At 42.9% G+C, this 22,218-nt stretch overlaps 2 protein-coding genes across 2 annotated transcripts in view; one reads left to right on the forward strand and one right to left on the reverse strand.

Annotated features, from left to right (window-relative positions):
- LOC142254343 (malignant fibrous histiocytoma-amplified sequence 1 homolog) overlaps window positions 1–4,458 on the forward strand; it is a 37,779-nt gene extending 33,321 nt beyond the window's left edge. The window contains exons 9-11 of the mRNA XM_075325389.1: window positions 555–723; window positions 2,577–2,647; window positions 4,238–4,458. Coding sequence (XP_075181504.1) covers window positions 555–723; window positions 2,577–2,647; window positions 4,238–4,323 — 326 coding nt within the window. The 3' untranslated portion in view covers window positions 4,324–4,458. The remainder of the gene's footprint in view (window positions 1–554; window positions 724–2,576; window positions 2,648–4,237) is intronic.
- A 7,897-nt stretch (window positions 4,459–12,355) lies between these two features.
- The window catches only part of IRF7 (interferon regulatory factor 7), a 50,430-nt gene continuing 40,567 nt past the window's right edge, over window positions 12,356–22,218 (reverse strand). The window contains exon 12 of the mRNA XM_075326852.1: window positions 12,356–16,533. Coding sequence (XP_075182967.1) covers window positions 16,372–16,533 — 162 coding nt within the window. The 3' untranslated portion in view covers window positions 12,356–16,371. The remainder of the gene's footprint in view (window positions 16,534–22,218) is intronic.

A 22,218-nucleotide genomic window follows, 5' to 3' on the forward strand; every position in this document is an offset into this window, starting at 1 on the left:
TCATTAGGTGGTAGGATTATTATCTAATTGTTAATAGATTTCAGCTGGTGCTATGGCTTTTGCATCTCTTTCTCCATATGTTCAATACTTTTTTCCTGTGTCATACATTCATTATTACACATAACTTAATGTATGGACATTTATGGTTTGATTTATTTACCTGTGTGGATTGGATGGGTTGTTACTGATGCATAGTGAGAAATTCATGTCAATAGCACCTTTAAAAATATATTTACTTACAAAATAGGGGATGTGTTCAATACTTATTTCTCTCCTTGTATGTTTTTAAATTTACAATGTAACTCAAGCTGGACTTCTTTTTGCGTGGTCTTTCAAACAAAAAACGATTGTCAAAATTATACAATTCTATTAATCACGTTGTGTCACAAGGTGTCAATTCAGTCACTTCTCCTAAAATGGCAGGTGAAGGTAAAAGGGTGGTCTTCACCCTGAAATATCGCCTTTTATAGTAGTTTATGACAATTGATAGTAAATATTGGATCAAATTACTTGTACTATTTTTAATGTGAAGAAAAATCCTTGCAAATTTTCAGATTTCCAGTCTCTTTGGGATTTCAAGCTAACAATTCTGTCCATTTCGGAGAAGCTTTGCAAGGAATGGCCTGGACTTTTCTACTACATTCGATCACCATGTAGGACAATTGGATGTCCAGATGAGTTTGAGTGGCCAGACATGGAAGGGACAGGCTCCATCTATGATATGTATGTGCTTATATAGCAACATTTCATATATCAGAAACTGATCTTCTTCAGGACTTAGAAGAATACTGATAATTTTGCATTCCTTGGCAACGCTCATTGATAAAGGCGTTCTCTGCTTTAGAAAATGTCTATTTGTTAGAAGATTCCTTTGACAGAAAACTGATTAAAAAGTAATCAGGAAATGTTCTTTGACAATAAGTGGATCATAAGTCCTCTTAAAAGGGTTCTACACTTTAGAATACACATGTCAGAATTTAGAGTAGTATAAGGGAATATTCCTACTTTCCAGACCCTTATCTACAGTTGTCAACATTGAAATTGCAACATCAATTTAATTTGTTGTATGGCCATTTCTCCAGTGTCCCAGGAGGTATTTTTCAGCATGACAACGCCAGGTCCCATGTTTCCCGTGATACTCTGAGTAGTCTGCATAGTGTAAATATGCTACCATAGCCTGCAGCGCGTCTGGACCCATTGAGCACATTTGAACATCATTGGTCTGTAAATTCAAAGGGAGCTGCCAGCAATTGATCTTGATGGTTCTCCAAAGTGTGTTTCATGTGGCAGAACATCTCAGACAACCTTTCATGTGGTGTTCAGGTCCAGACTTATTAGGTGTCACGGTGGCGTCAGACTCTGTTCACACTGCAGAGCCTGACAGGCAACCTGATGTCTCCTAGTTGTTCAGCCAGAGCTGGGCATCGGCTGTTTCATGTGCTCTGTTCCTTAGTCCTTCAGGAGTTAATTCCTTCTGACCTAGGGAACTCTACTAGGAGCTCAGGTTTCTAATTACCAATTACAGCCATCTCCTTCCTATATAAGATTCTGGAATTTGCTCTACACAGTGCCGGTCATAGCTTCAGCTTAGCTCCAGCGATTCCGGTCTTTGTGATGATTCAATTCATAGTGATCTGTTGTTACAATTTGAGTGGTGTAGAAGTTCCCCTGTTTTGCTTTCACTCCCTTTTCCTTTATTCCCCTGTATACATATTGTCTCTCGTGTGTGTTGTGAGTGCAGTTTGTATGAGTTTTTGTTCTCTCTTGTCGATGTCATTTCTGTGGGGTTTTGTTACGGTGTTTCTGGCACATCCCAATGGTGGCGGAGAGGAGGAGTAAGATCAAGCGTTGGACAGGAGTTAAGGTCACACTGGGGGCTCATACCTGGCTACCATCAAGCCTACCTCTGAGATAAGGGATAGCACATGGTCTCAAGTCTGAGGGCCAGCCTAGGGGCCCCTGTTCTGTCATTTCATACTCCCGTAACACAACCATTAATAATCCTATTGATGGCAGCCGAGGTTGCAAATCTGGAGATTTCTGTACTTGATGCTCATACACCATACTGTATAAATCGAGATGTTTTGAAAATTTTGTTTTCATTTTTTCATTTTCGTGTTATTATCATGCCTATCCATCTTGGAATTTCCATAATTCCACAATTTGCCCTTGTTGGTGTTGCAATTTCAATGTTGAGTAGTGTATAGGCTTGTGCAAAGAAAGCCACCAAAGAGCGTCTGTGGCATATCTGACCACTTTACAGAGAGTCCATTGACTTCAATAGGACCTTCGTAATGCTTCATTTCCCTTTGAGTGGTACTGGCGGGAAATTAAAAATTACAGTACATTTCCAAGGGGTCGCATCATTAGGCTATCCTGTGACCACCTTATTATTAAATTTTCAAACACATTCATTCTGTAGTAATTTTTTAATTATACAATTTATAAATTCCTTTATGGAACACTTGTGGTATTACAGAAAAACTGAGAAAACCCAAAACGGGTGCCAGTATGTTCTTGGTTACAGCTTTCAGAAGTGTTTTTTGCTTAGTTATTACTTTTTCTCTCCATCTCAGGATAAAAGAAGACTTTAAAACCTGTGAGACCTGTTGTAATACAGTCAATATGGAACTTCTCTTACCAAAAGGTCATTTTTATTGCTCAATATGTAATAATTACTATGAATATCTTACAATGCTATATTGATTTTCCATTTTCCGTTTTCCGGTGCAAGGTGGCGCGACACGTTGCATGGGGAATTCTCTAAAAACATTTGGCAAAATTACTTTGTTTGGCCAGGTTCACACCAGCAAATAAAAATTGTAACGGTTTCATCCAGGAAGTTTTTTTGTTTTTGTTTCTTTTTCTCACTTGTCATCCGTGTGCAATCTGGGTTTTTTTTGTTTTTTTTTTTTACAGTGCTAGGTATTTAAAAATTACAAGACCATTTACAGTTTCCTATATTAAAAAATGCAATCTATTAGATGCTATTCAGATGTTTCAAATGGGTGTCATGGGTGTTGCGACACAAAGGGTAAACCAGGGAAGATGTAACATGGAAGGCCCTGGCAATAGGGAAGGGAAAGTGGGGTGACCTTAAAACTTACCTGAGTCTGACCCCTGCACTCCCTAACGTCCCTTGATGGGTCCTCTCCACCCCCCTCATGCGCCTTCACGTGCCTGGGGACTCGCTGGCCCTGACTGGTGTGTAAGCCAGTGAGACACACCAGTCTCGCTTTGCCAATATAACAACACAAGTAAAGTAAGACAAACGGGTGGAAAAAGACACAACAAATATCATTCCCTAGCTTCGTCATCAGGAAACATTTTACCTGCAACTGAAACAAACACCTCAGCTACTCCAGAAACAGCCTCCTTCATATTGGTCGGTATATAAGATCTATCACTGGCATGGAGTGAAGTCAGGACTGGTTAAATATAGCAGAAGGGAGTGATGATAAGATGATGCTACTGTGATTAAGGCTATGAGTAATCTGAGCCAGAAAGGAAAAGGTCCGTAACCCCTTCAGCATTAAATGAAAATGAATCCACTGTAATATTCTGTGGACCCCACAGAGTATCTGCGATCAACTAAGCATTGACACCTGCTGATCCCAGATACCTCAGAGGTAACATGCGGATGCAATACAGTCATGACAACAGGATGCTTTTTTTTAAGCACATGTGTAGACTTTAATGAACGCATCTGACCCAACATATGGAAGAAACTAGTGTATGCTGCAAATTTATTTTTTTTTCACAAGCAGGAAAAAATTGCTCATCTGCATCTTGGAATAAAATTAGCACTAGTGCTGTCCATTTGTTGTCCCATTTCTCAAGGACAGCACTTGGACCCAAAAAAAAGCTCATGTGAACCTACCCTATGATTGCCTTGTCCTTCACTTATGGCCAGGTTCACATGAGCATATAAAACATCATCCAGAAAAAGCTGACGATCATCTCCGTTGTCATCCTGCTTGGGGTAGGGTTACTGTATATACATCTGCGCTCATGATGATTCTGTCTACAATTACGTCCCCAGCCCATCCAGGACCGGACAATTTCTTTGAAAAATTTCTACAAGTCTATGTGTTTCCACTTTTACTCAAAAATTTTTTTTTTTTTTTGTAACCCTTCATGTGAAATGCAAATTGACCAGTAACTGGTCTAGATTTTGTCCAATTATTGATTGACCCTTTAGTACTAACGTCCCCAAAATATTTTTTACTATTTACAGCAAAAGGCCAAACTACAGATCCATTTCTGCCACCAACGATTCATGTCACGAACTACGGCGTAGCATCTATTGTATCACACCAGTAAAATGGAGAAGAAAGTTTCATGCCATGAGATGTCTTCAAGAAAGTTTGGAAACCTGTTGCAAAAGCTCTAGGATGCATTGATACTTTTATATATATATATTGTATATATGTTGAACTTCCCTTGATTTTATGGATAAAATGTCTTAACTATACTCTTAAAAATAAAAATAAATCTTATGTAATACTTGTGCTTGTTTTTGTTTTCTTACAAGAGAGCTGTGAGCAAAAGCGTAACCACTCTTCTCCTAAAACACAAACTAGTTCATAATAACCCAGACAAAGGGCTAATATACTCAGGGCTGAATTAAAGGGAATCTGTCACCAGGTTTTTGCTATGTAATCTGAGAGCAGCATAACGTAGGGGCAGTGATCCTGATTCCAACAATGTGTCAATTACTGGTCTGCTTGGTGCAATTTTGATAGAATCCCTGTTTTTTCTGCTGTAGATGAAGCAGTGGTGCTGAGTTGTGTATAACCCCGCTAACACCACTGATTGGCAGCTTTTTGACAATATACAGTGTACACAGGAAACTGCTAATCAGTGGTGTTAGCGGGGTTACACAGATTAGCAGGAAAAGCATGCATGTGACACCTAGTGCTACAGTGATAAGCTCTTGTTGATAAAACACTGATTGTATTAAATCCACAGCAAGCTGCTGAGCAAATAATACATCATTGGAATCTGGCTCTTCACCTCTACATTATGTGGCACTGATTTTAAATAGCAAAAACTTATATACCAATTCCCTTTAAGGTCGGTGGAGGAACCTAAGCAAAAAAATCTTGGTGGGAAGCCACCATCATACGATTATGATGCAGAATCCACTTGATTACTTATTGCGGTCACATAAGGAAAAGATGGTCGCACATGCACATTGCCCTTCTTGTTAAAATATAGTCCAGTGACTCAGACAATGAAAAAAATGAGCCACAAGTATGCCTGGCCACCTCTCCAACTTTTCTTGATCAAACAATATATATACACTAGCTGTAGTACCCAGAGTTGCCCGGGATAGTAACTGTCTCTGTCTCTCTCCCAGTCTCTGTCTGTGTGTCTCTGATGTCTGTATCAGTCTCTCTGTCTCTCTCTATCTCTGTATCTGTCTGTGTCTGTCTGTCTCTCTCTATCTGTCTGTCAGTCTCTTTCCCCGTCTGTCTTTTCCAGGTCAGTCTCAATCCAGGTCTATCTCTTTCCCTGTCTGTCTCATTCCACGTCTGTCTCTTTCCTTGTCTCTGTCTCTTTCCTTGTCTGTCTTTCTCCATCTGTCTCTCTCTTTCCTTGTCTCTGTCTATTTCCTTGTTTCTGTCTTTTTCCCCGTCTTTCTCTTTCCTTGTCTCTGTCTCTTTCTCCGTCTGTCTGTCTCTTTCCTTGTCTCTGTCTCTTTCCTTGTCTCTGTCTCTTTCCTTGTCTCTGTCTCTTTTCCCGTCTGTCTCTTTCCCTGTCTGTCTCTGTCTGTCTCTGTCTCTATCCGTCTCCCCATCGACATCATATTACCTCACACATAAGCTTCTTATATGATGAATGTCCTTCGTTCCTATAGCAACCAATCACAGCTCCTATTAACATAATAGCTCGCAGCTCCATTCACTTTAATAGAGGCAGGTTTTCTGGAGAGTAACTGTAAAGTGCGGGGTTAAATTTTCCCGTCAAAACATAGTCTATGACGTTCCCTGGGTTACATGGGGTGTCTGTGCAAAATTTTGTGATTGTAAATGCGGATTCCTTTAGCGGACATACACACACACATACACTCAGCTCTATATATTAGATTTAATGTGCATTACTGTCTTGGTGGAGTGGTACAAGGCGTGCCTGTTTGTAAAAGACCATAGCATTTATATGGACAAGTTCAAGTAGCCACCGAAATATTGTACTTTTCAGTTATGTTGCAGTTTTTACCATGAATTTCTGGAAAAAAAACCCCTGGAACTGGAACGTGGAGGCACAAGGAACCTCTCCTGTGGATCTGCACACATAGAGTCACATGCAGGTCTTATTACTGGAGAATAACCTGCACCAATATGTGCTGCAGGTCCCAAAGCCAAAAGGTAAAGCTCCACTGTGTGAGTAGCTGTACGGAAATGATTGGGGTGTGTTATGATTTCCAGGTTTTGGGTGTAAATTAATGTGCTTCTTTATTTTGGGGCTCTGTTCTGTGGACTGCATTGCTTTAGGGGTTTGGGTTTTGTGTTCAAGGGGTCTGGTTTTGGGCGGGAAATATATTTAGGCATCTGTACTTTAGACTTGTTTTGGATTCTGGGTCTATATTTGATATTTCACAAAAGATCAGTATTAATTTAGGGGTTTTGTTCTGGGGTCTGCATTTGTTTAGGGGGGGTTTAGTCTGGAGAATGTATTTACTCTGGGATGTTTGGTATCTTTTTCTGGGATCTCCTTGTTAGGCTTACCTGGTGAGGTGGATCCTCCAAGCCCAAAGTGTTGGTGGGTGTGGCTCTCCTAAGGGGTACTTTGCACGTTGTGAAATCGCTACTGCGATGTCGTCGCAGTCAAATCAAAAGTGACGCACATCCGGCGCCGGTAACAATGTCGCAACGTGTAAAGCCTAGATGCACCGATAAATGATCGCAAAAGCGTCGTAAATCGATGATCTGTGTAGTGTCGGTCATTTTCATAATTTCGCTGCAGCGACAGGTACGATGTTGTTCCTTGTTCCTGCGGCAGCACACATCGCTGTGTATGAAGCCGCAGGAGCGAGGAACTTCTCCTTACCTGTCTCCACCGGCTATGCGGAAGAAAGGAAGTGGGCGGGATGTTTACGTCCCGCTCATCTCCGCCCTTCCGCTTCTATTGATTGCCTGCCGTGTGACGTCGCTGTGACGCCGCATGACCCTCCCCCTTAGGAAGGAGGCAGGTCGCCGGCCAGAGCGACGTCGCAGGGCAGGTAAGTGCGTGTGAAGCTGCCATAGCGATTATGTTCGCTACGGCAGCTATCACAAGATATCGCATGTGCGACGGGGGCGGGTACTATCGCGCTCGGCATTGCTATCATCGGCTAGCGATGTCGCAGCGTGCAAAGTACCCCTAAGGGTCCAGGTGCCACAGAGGTACTGCACCTCAGCCAGAGTTGTGGTACCCCATTCCTTGGTAAGGAGTGGGCACAGGTCATTGTCCACACACACAGCATAGACACACCACTTCAGTCCAGGTCGAGGGCAAGATTGCTCCTAAGAGAGAAAACAGCACCGGAGCCAATCTGGAAGTGAGGCTTAGGTAGTTGGTGGAATTAGGTAGAACGAGTGAGGGGCAGAACAGGTGAAAACAAGAACAAAGAAGGCGCACGATGGAAGGAGGAGAGAGGTCCTGAGGACTGGAGCTGGTAGAGCTCGTCCTAGGACAAGAAGGGAGTAGGAGAGGAAGAAGGGCTCCCAGAATCATGGGCAGTGGGAGATCCACCCATGCGCTCGCATCCACATCTGACGCGCCGGTGTGGAGGGACTAGGCCGCAAGGGGGAACCGGCCCCAGACTAGTGGAGAACAACCAGGCTCAGCTAGCAAACCAGAGGCTGAGGTATCTTCATGTGCCGAAGCCGCAGCCACACACAAATCTGCTGAAAAGGTGACCACATAGGGCTAGGGGACAGGGCAGAGGACCCTCCCAAGAAAGGGATACCGTAAGGGACATATGCGCCTCCGAATTATCTAGGGATTGTCTGAATCCCGTTAGCGCTTCAAGGGCAGTGTTTGACTGGCGAGTTGTGATAACCTGGAACTGCCAACTGTGAGTAAAACAGGCTGTGTCCTGGATTCATTGTCTGCGCCACCAGCCTCGCGCTATTCAAAGCACTTAATCTGCTAAAGACTACCTACGACTGCCTTGGGGCCCAGTTCCACCTGTGGGGAGCTATACCATTGTTGCTGCATCACCAGCTGCCCCAGCGGTCTCATCCAGCAACGTCAGCCATACCTTGCCGAATACCACAGGTGGTGTCACGACTCATTCCCCTGTAAATATCCCCCCCACTTAAAACCACACCGCCAGGGTCAAGGAGTCGGGCCCTGCCGCCGTGACCTTCCAGACAGAACTAACCCTGTTCCAAGTGCCCCACGGCACTCGTGGGCGTGTCATGGGCACACAAGCCATGGGCGTCAATGCAGCAGGCAGTTGAGGCATGCAGGAGACAAGTAGCAGAAGTTCTGGATGACGGAGACAGACCAGAGACCAGGAAGCAGGTATCAGAGGAACGTGAGGCCACAGAAAGACAGAAAACCAGGGAACAGGTAGCAGAGGTACTCGAGGCCACAGGCAGACAGGAAACCTGGAAACAGGTAGGAGCGTTACTGGAGGCCACAGATAGACAGAAAACCAGGAAGCAACTAGGAGAGATACTGGAGGCCAAAGGCAGACAGGAGACCTGGAAACAGGTAGGAGAGATATTGGAGGCCACAAACAGACAGGAAACCAGGAAGCAGGTAGCAGAGGTTTTCGAAGCTGCAGGCAGACAAAACTCAGGAACACTAAAAGCCTTGGTGACCCTTATATAGCCTTGGCAGACTATCACATGGGACTACACTAGGCCCTTCGAATTCAGACGTGGAGCTCAACAGAGTGTAGTGGAACCAGGATAAGAGGAGCAAAGCCCAGATCTGAGACAGGTGTGTAACACTCCTCTAGGTTTGACCTTAAATTATGGGTCTGGTTGGGCTTTCAATAAATTTAGGAGTCTTGTCTGAGGTCTGAATTTATTTGTGTTACTGAAGAGTTGGTGACATGTAAATGTATTCATAGTAATCCTGAACTTCCAATGGACTACACCAAGCAAAAAGTAGGGATCAGAAATCAGACTGAAGTGGAACCAGGAGGATCACACACAACATTTTACATCCTAATAGATGTTGTCTTGGGAGCTATGGATTTGCTGGTCTAATGGGCTGCAGTAAGAAGCTATTAGCCATTTTAAGGTTTCATATGCCACAGCACATACTGTATGTGGATAACACCCCAAGAGAAAAGCACCATACATATTTGACACATAATTTGATAATTAGGGGCAGTCATGTCATCTCACGTTTCTTGTCTATCTTGGCCCGTTAACGCCTGTGAGTTGTAAACTTCAGGGCTGTACTGCTAGGCTTTCTCTCCTTGGACCCATCTTCACCCGGTCACTTTGTCCTTCGGTCAGTCTTCTGACTCCTTTCGGTCAAATCACTCTTTCTCTGGGTTAACTCTCTCTAGTATCTCACTATCCTTTGCCATGGTCTCCTTTCCCTTTAGGCACAACTGCCTCATCAACTTACCAGACCTTAGGTCTGTCTCTGTCACATGCTGGGCCCTATCTGCTATTCCATTGCACTCAAGCCCCTTTTAAACATTAAAGGCCACTTAACACGCAGCGACATCGCTAGCGATGTCGCTGCCAATCTCACCCACCCCCCGTCGGTTGTGTGTCACGGGCAAATCACTGCCCGTGGCGCACAACATCGCTAACAACCGTCACACATACTTACCTGCCTAGCGACGTCGCTGTGGCCGGCGAACTGCCTCCTTTCTAAGGGGGCGGTTCGTGCGGCATCACAGCGACGTCACACGCCAGCCATCCAATAGAAGCGGAGGGGCGGAGAACAGCCCACCTCGTTGCCGGAGGACGCAGGTACGGTGTTGTTCCTCGTTCCTGGGGTGTCACATGTAGCAATGTGTGCTGCCTCAGGAAAGACGAACAACCTGCGTCCAGCAGCAGCAACAATATTTGGGATTAGAATGACGTGTCAACAACCAATGATATGGTGAGTAATTTTGATCGTTAGCGGTCGTTCGTACGTTTCACACGCAGCGATGTCGCTAACGAGGCCGGATGTGCGTCATGAATTCCGTGACCGCAACGACATCTCGTTAGCGATGTTGTTGCGTGTAAAGCCCCCTTTATGCTACCTTATGCTATGTACTACAAACATTGCATATCACAATTCACATTACGCTTTACAACAGCAATATTGGTGTTTTTAAGGAGGAATGCGATAATATGTCCACCTCCATTCACTGGGATCTGGGGAGGGTTAATCAAAACATTTTTTTTTTTTAAACAAACTGCAGGAGACACACAGGGATTTTCTAAAATAATCCTACGTGATTAAGTATCAAGTCTTGGACCAGTTTTATTCATGTCTCATGGTCTGAATACGGATCATGATGTACAGACCAGCCGCGAGTCTCCTGACCAAAAGGCAACAGTCTCATATATGCCTATGAACGCGAAACATGGACATGTCATACCGATCCTAGTGTGAATAGAGCCTTACATGCAAATTGCTAATCTCATCAAAATACAAAATTCACACGTTCCTGTTTAAAACATAGCGGACACACTCATTAAAATGTACAAAAATTAAAAATAAGTGGGGGTTTTTGTGGACTATTGTGAGAGAATACAATCCATTTGGTTCTTATAGAAACCATCTTGTCTTTTAACTGAATGATGTCATAGGGATCAGCTCACACTGATGGGCGAGGAAGTATCACATTTCCATTCACGACCCTCACTGCTCTTATTGGTGCATAGCTCAGAGCAGTTATTTCTTTGTTTGGGGTACTATATAAACTGGTCATGTCGCGGGCGGGGAGGACGCCGTCGCTGCTGCGCTCTCGCTAACACTCGGGTCCGGCGCTGCTGCGGCTGCTCGGTGGCTCAAGCGGTGGGCCGGACCCGGGGACTCGAGCGGCGCTCCTCGCCCGTGAGTGAAAGGGGTGGTTGATTTGGGGGATTTAGTCCATGACGCCACCCACGGATCGTGGTGAAGATGGGCACCACCGCTGCTGGTGACGGGGATCCCGGGAGCGATGGTAGGGAGCAGCTGGGATGTTGTTTTCCCCCTCCGTGGGTAGGGGTCGGTGGTCCCGGGGCCTGGTGATGATGTTGTGACGGGGAGGCAGGGTTGGTGAGGTGCAGGGTTTCAGGGACAGCGCGGCGCGGTGCCGGATGGCACGGGTGTACTCACTCAGCAAGAAAGGTACAAAGTTCTCGGTAAACCAAACGGCTAGATGGACGGGTCCCGCAGCCGGCTGCAGTGTCTCTCCCCAGACAGGTGATGGCGGCTGTCTTTCCCTGCACCTTGATGTTCTTCTTTCTGACTACTATGGATTCCCAACGGTAGTCCGCTCCCCGGTGTATGGGTACCGGAGGAGCCCGTTTGCCCGCAGACGCTGGCCCTTGGGTCTCTAGCCTTAGGCGGTAGCTGTATACCCTCACGGTGTGGGCTGTTGCCTTCAATCGGGACTTTTGCTGTTGTGAAACCCCTGGGGTTCCAGTCGCATTTGAATCTGACTATTGTCAGCGGCTCCAAGCCTGGTCGGGGTTCGATGGCCCTGCCTGTGTGTGCTGGCTTCACTTCGCTCCCCGGTCGGTACCAGCGGGCCATCGCCCGTCCCCGGTCCTATGGTTCCACGTTGCTCCACCACTCCTGCAGACGGCCACCACCGTCTGCCAACCTTGCTGTCAGTGCCTGGGCTACAAACCCAGACACCCAAGTGTTTGCTCCTCTCTCTTCCACCTCCTCCACTCAACTGCTGTCACTTTTCCCGCCTCCAGGCCTGTGAACTCCTCGGTGGGTGGAGCCAACCTCTTGACTCCGCCCCACCTGGTGTGGACATCAGACACTGGAGGGAGGCAACAAGAATTTTTGTTTGGCTGGTGTCCCTGTTTAGTGGGGGTGGGGTGTTTGTATGTTATCTGTGACGACCTGGCTAGGCCAGGGCGCCACAGTCATATGATGTAATAAAGAAGAAAGTATCACTACACCACAAAGCATGTGTGCTGCAATGACTTCCCGAGCACTCTAGTAAAACAAAGCTTACTAATTTGGAGTTCAAATGGCATAGAAGGAGTGTATTTTGCTTACACCATTGTTCCCCCATAAAGAAAAAATAAATCGTAGGCTCTGTTTCTATTTGTCAACTTTCCTTATAAAAAAACAATGGATACCACAGATGAAAGAGGCAATGAGTCCAAACTGAAAATGTTAGCTACATTAGTTCAATAAATGAGTCTCAAGCTTTTATAGATTTTTTTAATGTGTTGTATACTCATTATTACATTCATATATCTTACTATATATAATGCAGTGCTATTCAGTTTCTATTATTACCTATAGAAATATCAAATTGCTAATGACCTGCATCAAGCACAGAAACCTCCATTGTGTAAATCATCTGCGATAATCAAAGTTTGTGATTTGTATTGTTACATTTACATTGTAATCAATTCACATGATTTCTTATACTTCCAGTTATAGTGTAATCTTATCCTCGATATTTGTATATTCAAATTAATAATTACTTGTGTGAAGTGAGTATATTATGCAATGCTGGGGTCTACATCTAATGTTCTCCACGATGAATTAAGTGGCTATTCTCATGACCGGTCTTCCTTCCGGCTTCCTGATTGCCAGAATGGTTGACGGCTTAGACTACCGGCAATGTATAACTGCCGGTCTGAACTGTGCACTCTCCGATACTACTAGAAGAGGCAGCATCGGAGGACCACTGAAACTCAATGGATCCCTAGAGCAGCGCTTACAAGCTCTATAGTGAAGAACTGTATTCCTTCCTTTGGATACTGGCCACCTCTGATAAACTGTAGAGGTGGCCGTAACCTAGGCAATGAATACTAAATATTAAATTTAAAAAATCCTCCATTTTTGAGAATGGACAGGATTTTTAATATGGGGTAAATTGAAAAGTTGATGCAAATCTTGGCCACTCTCTAGAGGACCTGACATAATCACAGTGTCACAAATCAGCCACTCACTGTCTCATAAGGACACTGTGAGTGACCGCTCAGGTGCCCAATTAATAATTTTATTTCTATAGCGCCAACATATTCTGCAGTGCTTTACAATTCTGAGATTGCCCAATAAATGGCAGGGGCGTGCTGGACTGTCAAGTTTCTGATTAACAGCAAACAGCTCAATTTGGAACTGGAGGCTGCTGGGCCGTTCCTATGCAAATTGAAGATTGCTTTGCAGCCTTCATGGGTTAGGGCTGCTGGGTTTCCTCCAGGTATTGCCCATTTGGGGGATTACCTGGCTATTCGGTGGTCAGATCACTGCCAGTTGTAGCATTAGCTCAGTGGTGTCTACTTGCATTGTTCCTATGCTCAGTCTCTGATCTGTTTTACCTTGCTTCTGACTACCCACTTGTTAGCCCCTTTGTCTTGATCCACTACCTTCATGAAATTTTGACCTGACTACACCTTTGTCTTACCCCTTTTTGGTTAATATGAGCCCTCCTGGTATCTGACCCCGGACATCTTGACTACACACCATCATGGCTAGCCAGTGAATAGTGACTAGTGTCACACACACATTATTTGGTTGCCCATTTATTAGAATGAGCGCATTGTGATACTACATTTCCCCTGCAACGAAAATTTGGCAACCCTCAGTAAACCCTAGTGATTTTAGATAAATTCCTGGCTTTACAGCAACCGGATAAACAGGAAAACAGTTGTCCTGTACAGGGTATTTAATACTTGTTAGTTAGCAATCATTAGAGCTTAAAATAAGTTAAATCTCTACACTATTTTAATATACAATACTCTGCTCATAAAGAGCATTTTATATACAGTATATCGACAGTGGTGCCCTAACATGGCACAGCACGCTCCTTGTAACAGCCCTTCCTCAGAAGTCCTCCATGAGGCCCGGTGAGAATCTACCTTGGTTGGTTCCACCCGTCTTTCTGGGGTAGCACACCATTCATCCCTGCTCTCCCTATAGCCAGGTGAAGACAGAAAAAGTGGGATGCCGTTTCAGCTTGCTCAAGTTGGGAGCCCATTTCCGTTGGCTATGCTTGGGTTTCATGTTAGCCGGATTTATTCGGCACAAGATCAAAATCAGAAATAGGGAGGATTTTATTTTTTATCTCAAAAGTAGAGTTTTTTGTTCAAACATGACTGCAATGTGTTAGGGTTCTATAAAGTAGCTTCTTATTTCAATAGAGTGAAAGAGTACTTTTGTCTTAAGATTTGATCAATATCCAACCACAAGTAGCACTAACATTGGGAGTCCAAACGTAAGGTGTCATGTCCAACTGTTGAGATTTATACTTTTATTTTTCTAAATAAGATTTCAATATAAACAAGTGATTTCATCATTTGCTACAGGAAAAAAATTACATTTTTAAAAAAAAACCCATTGTTTTTGTGCATGAGGGCTTGGAGTTAACCCCGTAATGACCAGCAATATGACGGAGGCCTTATTTTACAGCGCCAGCGCCAACCAGATCAGTGGCTTGCTGGTGTCTAGGGACTTGCCCTTTGTGACACCAAGTTTTCCAATAATTTAATTGGGGGCTGTGGGACCCCTGGACAGGACACCAGGGGCTCTTTGTACAATAAGCCCGATGTTAGAACAAGCAAACAACCAACCACCTGCGACATAGTGACACAGGACATAATGGATTTACATACAGAACTATGCTAATACATTAAAAGTATAAATAAAAAAAGGAAAATGGTAATCCCTAAGGAGATAAACAAAATTACACCAAAAATGTAATTTGAAAAAAAAAATAAAAACGTCATAAAAAATGACAAACATGATATTTTATACTAAACAATCTTGATCAGGTATCCACTCAACAGCAGTAACCTGAATTAATTTCACAGCGTGAACTGTGAACAGTATAAAAATTAACCATCTGTGCCACAATCAGAAGAATGTACTGTATACATTTTACAGTAATTTATATGTAGCCCCAACAGAGGGGGAAAAAAAAATTACAAATTTTCCCCACATTAAACAAGGCAACACTGAACTATGACTAGGAAAAATAATAATTAAAAAAATAATAATTAAAAAAATAAAACTTATGGCTGCTAAAAATTAGCAAAGGAAAAAAAATGGAGTTTATCGTTAAAGGGAACCTATCATCTGATTCATTCTGTTCAAATTCGGGGCGGCAATTAATCTTTTACTGGGAAACGCTGGAATACACATACACTTTAAACCCGACTTATGTGTCTACGGTGACTAGTTTGCGACCCTGGTGGCTTCTCCCCACCACGATTCCCTAGATTTCCTATTTGTATGGGGAACAGGGCAGGGAGAATCACCAGCAATTGGAAATTGGGAGACACAATCCCCGCTTGGATTTTCAAACATGCTTTCTCTGACTCCCATCAGCATTTCAGAGTAAAACGTATGTGGCTACAATTATGCATCTAGTGTCCGATTCATGCTGCCAGTGGTTCAAGAAGAATGACAGATTCCCTTTAAAGCCCCAAAACAGGTCTGGTCATTCAGGGGTTAAGTAGCTAAAGACAGAGCTTGAACGGATATAGAATTAGTTTATATGGAACCTGTCACCAAATTTGTCCCCTATAAGCTGCGCCCACCACCAGTGAGCTATTGTATACAGCATTCTAGAATACTGTATATAAGAGCCCGTTCCGATCTGTGTAACATAAAAAAGACCTGTTATTACTCACCTATGGGGTGGTCCGGTCCGATGGGCATCGCTGGTCTGGAGTCTGGCCTCCTATCTTCTTGAGATTGTCATCCTCTTCCCTGCTTTGTGTGGTTGATACATCCTACATCATCCACAGAGAAGCCTCCATTACCCTCCTGTGCATGCGCACTTATCTCTGCCCGGCTGAGGGAAGAGCTAAGTATTGTAGTGCGCATGCGCAAACTTTCTTTGATCTTTCCTAGCATCTGTGCATTAACAGTACTTTGCTCTACCCTCCGCAGAGTAGAGAGAAGTGTGCAGGAGCGCAATGGAGGCCTCTGTGTGGATGCCATAGGATGCCTCATTCACATAGAAGGTGCCGGATCAAGGCCAGCAACGCCCACCCGTCCAGACCACTCCCTAAGTGAGTGGAATAAAAGGTCTTTTATGTTATGCAGAGCGGCCTGGAGACTTATACACAGCATTCTAGAATGCTATATATGAGGACTTACAGGTGGTGGCCCCACTTTATATGGGAAAAAACTGGTAACTGGTTCCCTTTAAAATAACAGGCAACAAATTATAAATCATTGCCCTACTACTACAAAGATAATAATGATAAGACATCCAGGGTATGTAAGAACAACTTAAAATAAATCCTGGAATTCCATTAAGTAAGGATCATTGAGGTCGATGCTGTTGAAGGAGCTTCCGTGTGAGATCTGGAGACTGACGAGCTCGGAATGCAGCGATGAAGCACCATCTTGCTGGGCAGCTTGATGCAGGAATGTGCAGAGATTCGGAACAAGCTGAAAAGAAAATGATGAGATGTCACCGGGAATGTAATGACGACTGTGTGATCACTTATATCTAAATGTTGTGAGCCAATACATTACAAAGGCGAATTAATAAACATAAAAGGGTTGTACACTATAACGACAACAGCTTCTGAAATTCTATAATCCCCCTTGTAATATAAAAATACCTCTATACTCATCCCCGACGCTGGCACTGTTCCATTGGCGTTGGGTCTCATGAGACATTGGGACGCCAAGTGAGCTCTGTTGTTGGGCTGCTACACTTTCACTTCCTTCAGATGAACCTTGGATATTTAAAGGAATTGAAAGCGCAGCAGCCCATAAAAACTCACTGATTGGCTGCAGGGCTCACGTGGCATAACAATGTCATGTGAACATCAGGAGACCCAGAACCACCAATGCTGGAATGACACTGATACGGGAAGAGAGTATAAGGCATTTTTAGTTTACAAAAGGTGAATATAATATTTAAGGAGAGTTTGACAACCCTTTTAATACAGAGACCTCTTCAATCCTGGCCATATAGCAAGTCAAGTATTGCATGTCCAGGGCTATTCAACCAATTAAAGCCCTCCATTTGAATCTTCCAAGGGACTCTTGCTTATTGCCACTCATGAGAGTTGTTGACCCTTCTCTGGATTTTCGTGCTTTACAAGAAGGCCAAAGATCATGGCTAATGGGAGCTGTGTGGTGAATGCTCCGTAGAGAGGCTGACAGCACATTGGTTATTAACCACCCCTTAATAGATTGCCTACAGCAAAGGTTGCCTTTGTACCCCCCCTGCTCTTCTTTGACAAGCTCTCCCTTAGGGTCCCTTGTTTTGTATTGTATATTCCTCACATATTGGATAGTAATTGAACACCGTTTTCCTGGTTCCTTTGATGCTGTACTTGACTTTACCTGCCTAGTCAATTTCAGGACCAACATGCTACAAGAAACCAGCAGCTCCCGTTTTTCTATCTTTGGTTCCTAGAAACTTATAGAAAAATTACCATGTAATCGACATACACCTAAATGGATTGTATAATGAGCAACTTTTAACACATTATTATAAGATGTATTATAAAAGTAATTGCTTGGGGCCTCATGACTGAGAACCCAACCTATTCTAGGTCATTCATGAATTGAGGGGTAGTTGTCCGTGCCCACTACTGTACCTCTCATTGTTTATTCGAATGACAGAGAATGCCACGTACCATGATTTCCTGCATGACCACCACTCCAATGAACTCAACGACATGGAATGCTTTTATTTAGGATCGGTGGAGGATGTGGGGGGAACCATTAGTAGGACAATCAGTGATCAAACATTTACCATCTATACTAGTAATAGATGATTGATGATCAAACCCTCTCAAGTCATGGGGCCATCAAAGTATGAAAAATGTGAGAGAATGGGAATTTATGTGTGACATGTGCATTCCGATTTATAATACAAAAAGAATTGTATTCACTAGTTAAAATTAATACTTTTTTAGTAGTTGAAAATTTTAATTCTGTCCCATATATCAAAATTATGCATGAACAAATCTGGTGCTCTGCAGTAGACCTATTTCTGTCTCATGTCAGTATATGGTTATACTAACCAAGAATTTCCACCCAATAATAAAATGCATCATTAATAAACATGACAAATTTATGCAAATTTAAAGTAGATATAAATAAATATCATGTAAAATATAATATTTAATATGCTATAAAATCTAAAACATAGCAGAAATTTTTACAAGTTTATACTCAGCCAATTTTTATGTTCCATCCTTCTATTAAAACTGAATAGCTAGATTTAATACAATTTGGTGTATTATTATTATTTTTATTTTTAACTCGATTTGTGATAAACTTTTGATTAATTATTATAGGTAACTTCTCCAGGAATTACAAATTCTGATAATTTATAAAAAAAATTTAGAAAATCTCCCTACACAGCAAAATAATATCATTACGATCTTTCTTGACACATCTCAAAGTCCAACCCTTTAAACTGTTATACTGGGAAACATGTAGGGGAAGAAGTAAAGAGGATGATCCTAACCCGGGAACAGGAAAGTGAAACTTAACACAAAACATATATAGTTCAGGCAACAAGGTTCATTTTCAAAGCTTGAAAACACTGAACTGCGAGAAGACCTCTGCTCGACATGGACAAGATCTCACTGGCATTCGGAGACATTTTTTGGATGACCGGGACTTGTATCATGGACATATTTGGTAAGTGAATATTATATAACATTTTGACCAATTTTACTAACACCAGTCACTCATTAGTAAATACAATTTTTATCGTTATGTTTTACCATATGCTTTAGCTAAAGGGTTGGGGTCATGGGAATGTAACACTGATAATCTGAGAATTCTAGAATGTTAAGAAATTAATAAATATTAAAAACAACCAAGATGGGTAAAAAGCTATATTGGAGATAGAAAAACACATTTGGGTATCAACCAAATAAATAAGGAATATAGCAATGTTTATATCATTCTGATAGAAACGATTTTATACAAAATAGGGTCCTGGCAAATATCTAAGTAGGACCCTCTCGTTCTGCATCAAATTCCCTGTTGTCCTAAGTTAGTGTAAGGGGTAAGTGCAAATTCATTGGTGGTTTAATGCAATCAAATGGGAAAACTTTATATTTTCTGGTGTCTATGGAAGTAAAAGGGTTAATGTCAAATTAAGGTTGTCCATCGGAATTGGGGGAAGGGAATAAGGACTTTGACATTTTGCCCCTGGGTAATCACCTTGCTAAACTGGTCTTGTGAATACTTAACATATACCTATAGCAAAAAAATAGTAATTCCAGCATCACGTCTCATAAACTAAAAAAAATATATATATTTCTTCATATTAAAAGCTAACAAACATGTTAATAGGCCATAAAAAAAAATGTAAAATCCGCGGCTTACGCATTTCGAACCCCACTACAGGGGTTCGAAATGCTTAGACGCAGATTTCAACATTTTTTGGATGTCCTACAAACATGTTTGTTGGCTTTTAATTCGAAGAAATAAATTGTTTGTTTGTTTTTTTAATTTATGAGATGTGATGCTGGAATTACTATTGTTTCTGTTACTGGAATTGTGCTTCTTTGAGCCGACCTCCTTGCACTGTCTACTGATACAGGATCCGGATAAAGAAATCTGTGGGTGAGCTGAAATTTTCTATTTTTTAACATATTCCTAACCTATACTAGCTATGTTCTGTGGCGGTACTGGTTCCGACACCAAACCAAAGGGCAGGAGTGCTAATCATGTAGAATGCTCGCGATTACACAAAAAAATTCTATTTAGCCCATACACCTACCCGCCCATGGTAGTGCCTTTCTATCTTGGTTTGATCGATCGTGGGAATCTCAGGACCTGGACCCAACCTGACAAGAGATTCATGCTGTCCGATCCGGGGACAGCATGAATTAGCCACTAGCTGAATTATTGCAGCCATTTACAATTTACTCTGAAAACGTTGTGGTGTATCAGAGAAAAAAAACTTTGAAAAGCCGTCCGGGGATGACTAGTTTGAGACATGTCACCGGCAGCTTCTCCACACCTCACAGCACTAGATGTACAAGTCTCTCTGTGTATAAGGAGTGACCCATCAGATTAGAAGAACAGGATGGGAAGAAGCCACCATGAATCAGCTTTGGAGTAGTCATCCAAGACGCATAGTCACAGGCCGTTCTTTAAAACTATGTTTTTTGTGCAGCTAGTGTTCACTTTATGCTGTCTGTAATACGGACAGCAAGAAAATATTGGATCTAAGTGCTAAGTGCTAGCTCACATAAGCATCTAACTTAACTGATTGTTATTCAATGTTTTATTGGAAAGCACCAGTGTTATACTATGGGGCAGTACAGATCTCCAATTTCTTTGGCATGCTGATTCGGCATGATAAAACAGTTGCCGCATGCTGCAAGTGGCTCCAATATTTGGATCATGCGCACCCATACAAGTCTATAGCTGTGTGGGAAACATCGGACTGCACTGATGTAATCCGAGTGCAGCCCGATATACACAGAGACAGACAATGGAGAAATTAATGCATCCATCTCCGCACCTGTGATACGATTTTCATATGTAAAAGGAAGGGACAGTAGGGATCAGACACATAAATAGTGCAGAGAAGTACAGGAGGAGGTTATGGTGTGAAAATGCCTGCACCCTAGTTAGCTAGCAGTGGGGGTCAGCAAGCATTAGTATTAAAGTATACCATTATTGGGTTTAGATAAGCCCACAGAAGAGCAAAAAAGGCAATAATCAGCAAGTCTGAACTGCAGTCATGTTGGGTTTCTCTCAGAGGTAGGACATTAGTCCACATGAGAAAGAAAAAGTCCCTATTGAAATGGATGAGGATTTCCATACTAGTGTGTAGCAATGAGACTTATTATAGTGTGAGCAACGTTCACCATCTTCTAAGGTTCAAGGAGATAGTCTGGAAACCGATGCCTGAATGTGAGGAGGAGTGTCACACCTGTTACAGCTAGTAGTCAGGGACTGTGCCTATGAAATAGGTAGTGCCATCGCAGCTACGGCAAGATATTGCATCCGTTGGGAATTGTTCTGCAAGAGAAGTTGTGACCAACACTGAGAGTGTCTGCTTAAAGGGAACCTGTCATGACCAGTGACACTATTAATTTTCATATATATGGTTAATCTACAGGTTAATTGGGCATGATTAGTTTCTTAAGCTGAGATCTTGATGGAGACTGTTGAAGAGTGACAATGGAAAGTGCATGGAAAGTGCAGGCTGACAAGTTTTAGCAAATTGTCTGAAGTGTTAACCTATTGTCTTAAAAGCCAACAGTATTGTTTTGCTCAAGTCAACTGGTTGCCTCTTGTAAAACAGTTGTAACCATCAAGCTTGTTGTCTCCTTGTGAGTTTTTGATTTGATATCAATTAACACCTACATCTTTCTTACCTCCATCTCTGAGAGAAGAACCACTCTAAGGCCTCGGTTCCACTTGTGCATAGCTTCTGATGCGAGAGCATCGGAAGCGGTACACTAATGACCCTCTGCTGCGAGCGTGAGCCGATGGTAGTGCGACTGTGACCCGATCTTGCGATCGGATCACAGCTACGGAGAAGAGGAAGGGGGCACTTTCTCCCCATCTCTTCCGTGGCCTGTCTCTGCGTACATCGGACTGTGGTCAGATGACATGCGAGTGCACTACAATGTTTCACATGCACCCATAGATTTTTTTGGGAGCGTGTGAGTCGAGACTCGTTGCCAAACACAGCATGCTGTGATTCCTTTCTCAGGCCGCTATGGCATGAGAAATCAATCGCAGATGGACACTGCCCCATAGTTTTGCACTGGTGCGAATGCCATTTGATGTTTTATCAGATTGCACTCGTCCCTGCAAAACGCAAGTGGAACCGAGACAAAACACTGATGTCCAATACATCCTAATATTAAAAGGCGCTAATCTACATCCCAACTCCAGCCTTGTTACAAAGTCTTAAGCACCAGTCTTAATGTTATGTGGTCTCTATAGATAGGTAGACTAATTTTTTCCAAAAAATCTTCTTCCACTAATTACCAAAGATCCAAGGAAGAAGATGTCCCGTCAATTACCAGGGATCATAATGTAGACGGAACAACAGGAATAATGTCATTGTACCTGAACCTGGTTCTTACACAGATGGATGGAGACCAGTAATACGGAATGGGCACTCAC

The sequence above is a fragment of the Anomaloglossus baeobatrachus genome, chromosome 10 (assembly GCF_048569485.1).
Source record: "Anomaloglossus baeobatrachus isolate aAnoBae1 chromosome 10, aAnoBae1.hap1, whole genome shotgun sequence".
Lineage (NCBI taxonomy): Eukaryota > Metazoa > Chordata > Amphibia > Anura > Aromobatidae > Anomaloglossus > Anomaloglossus baeobatrachus.